General features: G+C 37.5%; 1 protein-coding gene across 1 annotated transcript; it reads right to left on the bottom strand.

The window, feature by feature from the left end:
- Window positions 1-395: 395 nt before the first annotated feature.
- On the bottom strand, window positions 396-6,554 carry LOC134675099 (uncharacterized). The gene is made up of 3 exons (XM_063533260.1): window positions 6,188-6,554; window positions 2,982-3,094; window positions 396-608 (listed from the first exon to the last, which is right to left on the bottom strand). Exons 1-3 carry the CDS (start codon window positions 6,474-6,476, stop codon window positions 438-440), a joined length of 573 nt encoding a protein of 190 aa, XP_063389330.1. The 5' UTR covers window positions 6,477-6,554; the 3' UTR covers window positions 396-437.
- Between the last annotated feature and the right edge of the window lie 1,190 nt (window positions 6,555-7,744).

Genomic DNA, 7,744 nt, shown 5'->3' with positions numbered 1-7,744 from the left:
ATATCATCCAGAATCTTGGCACCAGAACTAGAAATTCACGACGCTATACATTTTGCAGTACTTAGAAAATGGTACATGACAATGAGATATGCAATAATTATTTTCATTCTCTATGGCATTGTCGAAAAATAAAGTACCATTGTTGAAAGCGCTCGATTTAACCAACTGTCAAATTCCAAAGAAAAAAGAACGCTGTCGACAGCATAATCAACGGCTTTCTCTATTTAGCTACCGCAAAATATACCGCGCAGCGCCACCTAGTTTAAAAAACCTTTAACGATAGCTCTTCAACTGTTTAAGAGACCCCACACTAAGCGACGGCGTCTAGTCAGCGCTATGGAAAATGGCGTCGCTGCGCAGTTGCGCAAACGTTGCGTCGAGTTGCCATAGAGTAGACTGTACGCTGACGCTCGAGACACGTAGAGTTTTCTTTTGTTTCAATGCTTCGCCCATCCTCTGTAAGGCAGAGGGGCCTCTCGTTTTCTCCTGTGGTGCCCGTGGTGCCCGGCGTAGATGACTTGGTGATCTTCGTGGTCGTCGTGAGAAGCCAGTTTCTTGACTCCAACGATGGCTGAGAGCATTAGGGCCAGCGCTGAGGCGGCTAGGGCCTGGGGATGAAAAAAGCTGTTTAAGTCTAGTCAAGTTCCAAGGCTTTAGGCTTCCCCTGTTTCTGATGGCTCCTCTACACGATGGCCCAGCGCTGGACTAGATTCGTACGCACCATCGCTGACCCACTACTTTTGATATGCGGACGAAAAACCGACACCGTCGCCATACCATCGCCATCCCGCCACGCTATATTCCATCCGACACCCACTACCCTCTCTACACGCTGGCCCAACTTACTGGGACAGTGTGATGGCCCATCGTGTAGAAGAGCCATGAAATTTGGCTATTTTGAGTGCGTACTGCCTAAACTCTTTGCGTGAGGCCAATTCAACATGCACCTGGCATCAAAAAGATATGTAAATGATGTCAGTTAAACGGTCACTTCGGTTGAAAGTAACCCTTAAGGGCCACTTGCACCATCCCACTAACAACATTGTCGTGGTTCAAATTATTTTAGTTGTGCTATGGTTTAGTTTTTGACAATCTTTTTTGGTTATCTAAGTGAGTACCTATTTACTCCTCCTTAGACATGATTTATAAACTACTCACATACATATTAACACGACATTTTTTTTTTAAATGCTGACAATGTTGTTGTTAGTGTGGAAAGTAAGAAATAAGGATCTTTTGACATCAAGCTCTATTAGAAACAAGTCTCCGAAGTGTCTTTTATAGTAATCAATTGGCAGTTTTAACCACATCGTAAAAATCAATCACAATCAAACAGATGTAACAAAAATGAATAATATTTCATATCTAACTAGCAAATGAATCGCGCACTGAAATCGGCCCATTTCACTCTTCACGCCTTACGATTAGGTAGGTCGCCGCTAAACATTCCTCTACCAAAACATCGTAACTCCACACATAATCCTACTGAGATACGTCCTTCTGGTGTTAAGTGTGTGCAATTATTCACTCTTTCCAATTAAACAGCATCCCAGCACTTCCACGCACGCGTAATAGCGTGTCTTGTTTCGGATTTGGAATTTCACTGTTTTAAATTAATACTAACGGTTTAATGAGCAACCGGCCTTGTAGACAACATGCCAATCGCTAACGCTACGAAACGCAACTGTCACCTTGCCATCGAATCGATTTGTGTCTCTATCACTGTCGCACTAATATGGAAGAGTGATAGAGAGACACAGATCGATTCGATGACGAAGCGCAAGCGATCGTCGCCTTGGCTAGGCCGCCTGACAAGTTTTAATCGATGTCATTTCAAATATCAAGTATTATCTGCTGTACTCTTTTATAGACAGCTCGCTGATGATAAGAATTAGTTGTGGGACGTGAAACTTTGCCTTTGGGCATAGAATCAAAAGTATCCGAACGAAACCGGATTTTTAACTGAACCGAAGGCCTGATTTTGGTTTTTATGCCGAAACCTGCAGAAACTTACCTCGAACACTGCTGAAAATAATGTATATTAGCGGTAAAAAAGGTTTTTGGAAAATTCTCTACCATAAAGTAGTTCATATTTTTTGGTCATTGGTGGTTGGTTGGGTCTTTATTCTAGGTAGGTAATCTCTAAATCAGAGATAAAAGAGAAGTTACTTTTATTGCTAACTCTTGTTTGTTAAACCAGTGCGCTTCGTCAGACTGTCCAGTCTCTAGGTATTCCTTTATTTGATGCTGGTAATATCTTGGACCGTTTCTCTTCATTTCTTGGCCACATTTCCTCTGCTCCTCCATCCTACGCTAACAAAAGAATATCGTACCTTCATAGTCAAAAGAGCCACACGACCGAGGCCCATCGCGCCAAGAGTCTTGGCCATCATCAGGCCAAGGATGACCGTTTCTCTTCATCTCTTGGCCGCATTTCCTCTGCTCCTCCATCCTACGCTAACAAAAGAATATCGTACCTTCATAGTCAAAAGAGCCACACCACCAAGGCCCACTGCGCCATGAGTCTTGGCCATCATCAGGCCAAGGATAGCCCGTTTCTCTTCATCTCTAGGCCGCATTTCCACTGCTCTGTGCTCCTTTTATTAGCGTAGAATGGATTCTACGCTAATAAATGAATATCGTACCTTCATAGTCAAAAGAGCCACACCACCAAGGCCCACCGCGCCATGAGTCTTGGCCATCATCAGGCCAAGGATGGCCCGTTTCTCTTCATCTCTAGGCCGCATTTCCACTGCTCTGTGCTCCTTTTATTAGCGTAGAATGTATTCTACGCTAATAAATGAATATCGTACCTTCATAGTCAAAAGAGCCACACCACCAAGGCCCACCGCGCCATAAGTCTTGGCCATCGTCAGGCCAAGGATGGCCCATTTCTCTTCATCTCTAGGCCGCATTTCCACTGCTCTGTGCTCCTTTTATTAGCGTAGAATGGATTCTACGCTAATAAATGAATATCGTACCTTCATAGTCAAAAGAGCCACACCACCAAGGCCCACCGCGCCAAGAGTCTTGGCCATCATCAGGCCAAGGAGCGCGATCGAACCACCGCCGCCGCCTTTTCCTCGCCCAGTTCCTGGAAAAAAATTGGTCAAGTTTATCGTCTTCCACGGTACTTCATCGTCATACATTGTATAATACATCGCAGTTCCTGGTAATTATCTGGTATCTAGAATAGGTACATCGTCAGCTGAGAACCAAAAATCGTTAATGACAGAATAATCATTAAACAAAAGTCAACCATGTTTTCGTAACTATACCGTACTTACCGGTTCAATATGGCTCTCAACTAGTGGTTATACATATATTGTGCGTAAAGTGGGTGTTGTAAAACTTATAAATTATAACATTATTTAAAGTGCGTGATAATAATAATCAATAAACCAGCCAGTGTGGCAAACATAAATATTTTATGACATCTTTAATCAACAATTCAACATTTTTCATCACACGCACACGGAAATACTCTTAATGGTAACATTCCATTTCTAACCGCAGCTGCATTACCTGTACTGAACGAGTCGCTGTCATTGTCAATTGCCGTAGTAAAATTGACAGTGCAGCTGTCGTTGGAAATGGAATGTTATCCTATAGGCGACGTTTCGATTCATAAGTACTGCACCAGCATTTTACTGCTGCAGTAATGCAGCGTGACATTACTGCCTACGGCATTGCTGTCACAAACGTCAATGCTAAAGCATTTTTTGTTAAGATAAGGTCTGTACCTTATCTTTAAAAAATTAGATAAGACTAACATAGTATATTTTGCTCGGGACAAGACAAACAGTATGAGGATTCCATACAAGTGACAGTCTTACCCCGGTGATGTTCTACCTCACTTTACCTTAATATGTTCTGTTTTACCAAATTATAGTTTTACCACATTACATTATTGTTCATTTTGTAAAAATCGTGTTATTAAGGTCAACATATATATTTGGGTCAACCGCTTAGGTACTATTTATCTCCCGACCCGTATTTTTGTTCACATCCATAGTTAAAAAGTCATAAAATAATAATTTGCACAACGTGACAGTGTCCGCTCTTAGGTTATATAAATCTTGATCTCAATGATAAGATATATTACTATTTAACTACCATTTCGTGAGTGACAACGCCCTACAAATCGCCATAATTATACAAACAACATCATTGCATTCACTTAAAAGACCATAAGTACCAACGAAACTCAACAAGAAAAATGTCATTTCTTGCGCATCATAACTGGAATCATATCACGCAATATTCTTTACCCTATTATTTGAAGTAAGCGCATTACAATTAATTCCTTTGAATCTAACCGTCTTGAGTTTGAAAGTCGATTAACAAAATCAAGCTTTGTTGCTATCGACTTTGAGTTGAAAATTAAACACGGGAAAAGCTGGTTCTTACAACGTTTTTCATCTAGTCTCTTCAGTGTAACACGCGATTTTTTTCTTGTGATATTGGAAATCGTCTTTGCGATGTTTTTATCCCATTTCGCAGAAATAGAGGATTACATGAGTTGAGGCAGAGTATTGACTTCAAAAGTGAATTGCTTAATTGTAGCAATCTTTGCTAATGTCAGCAAAAAACCTATTAGAAAATATAATGATCGTATAGATAACACGAGATTGAATACTAAAAGTATAAATTGGTGTTATATCGTTGCAATAATTCTTCTAGACACGATAATTTCGGAGTATACTTAGTGAGATTGTAAACAATCGTTAAGTATAATTAGAATATCTTAGTTTAAGATGAAAAAGTTGACTCAAGTTTAAGAAATTTTAATATGAAACATCTACAGAAATTTGCAGTATTTTTCTAACACTAGAGAATTGTCCTTGAGAAATTTTTATACTTATTTTTCAGCTTTCTGCTTTTAACTCTTGCAAAGTTGGGGGATAAGGCCATAACACACTTTAAAATATCACCAGTCATATTTTATACAAGAATTAACTTTTCATAGGAAACTGGTATTGGTTCGAAAACGTCCTAGTTCAAAAAGTTACATGGAAATATTATGAATAAGTTTAGACACTATACAATTTTAAAGCTGGTACCTATATGAAGATTAAACCGCACCATTTTAGCTTTCAATCGGGTAGAAGATTCGAACTCTAGCTCAAACCCAATCAGTTTCACAGAACTTTTGTATGAAATAGCATATAGCAGTCGCTATTCGGTGATGGAAAACAAAATTTATGTTAAAGAAATCACAGAAAAAAACTTTTAAGAATAATTTGACTTTACTGAGACTTAACATCATTTCTTAGTAGGTAATATATATATATATATATATATATATATAATAAACACCCTAGTGGCTATCTTTCATTTTTGGCTTGAGATAACTAAGCAAATAAAGATATCAAGTATGTACTTCTTAGCATCAAAACTTTTAATAACTTGTCTACCCTATTCAGAGAGTTCGTGGCAACTTAGTTTTCTTCGACTGTTATGAGGTAAACTTGAAAACCACTGAACCCGAGTTGCTTAAGTATATCTTGAGGTGAGTGCTCATTAAAAATTCATTGTTTGAACCTTTTGTAAATCATTTTGAATAAGGAACGTGGTGGAATTTTGCCAAATAAAATAACATGTCAATTGATCAAAATTACGTTCTCAAAATTATTTATAGGATTGGTGAAAGTTTTGTATTCGCTAATTTGATATTTACCATCAGCAAAATCTTTATTCTTTAGTAAGTAAAACAGTCTGTAATTAAGGCAAAATAAAAATGACTAATATGTATTAAGAAAATAAGTATAGGTAGTAGTACTATTAGTTATAGATAACTTTAAATACAGTGAATTGAGTTCATTATAATGAATTAATGAATAATGACATAATTGATATTTACAAATAATACATAATATATTAAATTGCAGTGGGACACACACACAAATATCCACCTACATATTTTTTACAATTATTTTTTAAGCAAATGTCACGTCACACCAATAACTAGATTTTTTACTTGTTCACAGTTTGTGTTGGACATTATTATATAATATAATTAAAAAACTCTATGCAGCTATGGCAAAATCAACTGTATGTCCCACATTATAGGTTCAAATGTCACTGGTAAATTTCAAACCTTTTTCTTCTTCCAGTCCTTGGATAGTTATGTTAAATTTTCACTTATTCATTGTTCTAATATAACGTAACTTGATCACTAACTCACCTGCACTATTCCTGTACGTCTCATCAACAGTCCTCAGAGACTCCTCAACGATCTTGCTAATCTTGTCCTTCTCAACCAAATTAGGCAACTTCACTCTCAACTCATGCCCTTGCAAGAACTTCGCCACGCGAAACAACGGCGAATCACCAAACCCCCGACCTTCATCTTCCAAACTGTTCGACACTGGTATACTAACTAACTTAACACCATCAGCTAAATCTATGTCACCGTCCAACAATGCCCCATAGGTGGTCCCAAGGGCCAGAGTAACTAAGAACAATCGATACATTTTCTCCGGTGACTAGCCGAGCAATAGGATAGAAAGGGAGAATAAGACAGTTTTATAGTATAGAGCTTTCAAAAAATAGAAAAAGTCGAGCAGTCTCCGCGCCGTGGGTTTGGTGAGTGTAAAAAGAATAGCTGTGTCATTCTGCAATTTGTTGGTTACACTCTGATTGTCCGACTGTTTGTGCTGTTAAAGCTTTTAATTGGACAGATGAAGATCTAGTTAATTACTAGATTGTTACAGTGCTAGTACATTACGGGTCAATACGCAGTGTGACTATTTTTTTGTTGTAGTTAATAAAATATTGACTCTGGTAAAATAAAGAGCTCTTTGCTGGAGAAAACACGAAGGGTTCCGTGCTTACGCAGAAAAACGGCTAAAATCGCGTTTCTTGTATCGGAGCCCCCTTAAATATTTATTATATTCTATTTTTAGTATTTTTTGTTATAGGGGCAACAGAAATACATCATCTGTGAAAATTTCAACTGCGTAGCTGTCACGGTTCACGATTACAGCTTGGTGACAGACAGACGGAAAGACAGACGGACAGCGGAGTCTTAGTAATAGGATCCCATTTTTACCCTTTGGGTACGGAACCCTAAAAAAGCTTACTTGTTTCGAAATAAACTAGAAACACGCCAATAACAGCTTCATATCGAATTTCTCATATATTTTCGCTAAGATTAATATAAGACGATATTTTTCCAGCGCCTCATTAGTTGCCTTTTCTGAAACGGACAGCCATTATTTACTCAATGCTCAAAAGAAAAACAACATATTGTGTTAGTGGTATCGGCATTACTTTGAAAAACACTCGTATCTTGTTCTGCCAATCAAAAGAAAAATATCGTATCAATGTACTGAATGCATAGAGTTACTACCTTTTAGCTTTGAGTGGTAGTGTGAAATACGAGATTCTTTTCAGTGCCGATATATCGCTAATTGACATATTAATTACCTAACAATGATTGATTATTTGAAGACATGGTATAGGTATTTCGAAATAATGTTTCATAAAGATTTATTTATCTATCAATATGTGTATTTTTTTTATAGTAATTAAGAATAATGAATATATGATCTAGTTTTTTGCAGAAGTAAATAAAATAATGATTATACATAATTATGTATTATACTTACTAGCATCTGCCCTCGACTTTGCCTGCGAGGAATAAGTATTAGGTGGTAGGTAAGGTAGGTTTAATAATAATATATATTATAATGTGTTTATTTGTATTTTTTATTGTTTTGTAAGTGTTTTTATATTTTAC

The sequence above is a fragment of the Cydia fagiglandana genome, chromosome 21 (genome assembly GCF_963556715.1).
Source record: "Cydia fagiglandana chromosome 21, ilCydFagi1.1, whole genome shotgun sequence".
Taxonomy (NCBI): domain Eukaryota; kingdom Metazoa; phylum Arthropoda; class Insecta; order Lepidoptera; family Tortricidae; genus Cydia; species Cydia fagiglandana.
The sequence above is the reverse complement of the archived record's forward strand: the minus strand, read 5'-3'. Positions and strand labels throughout refer to the sequence as shown.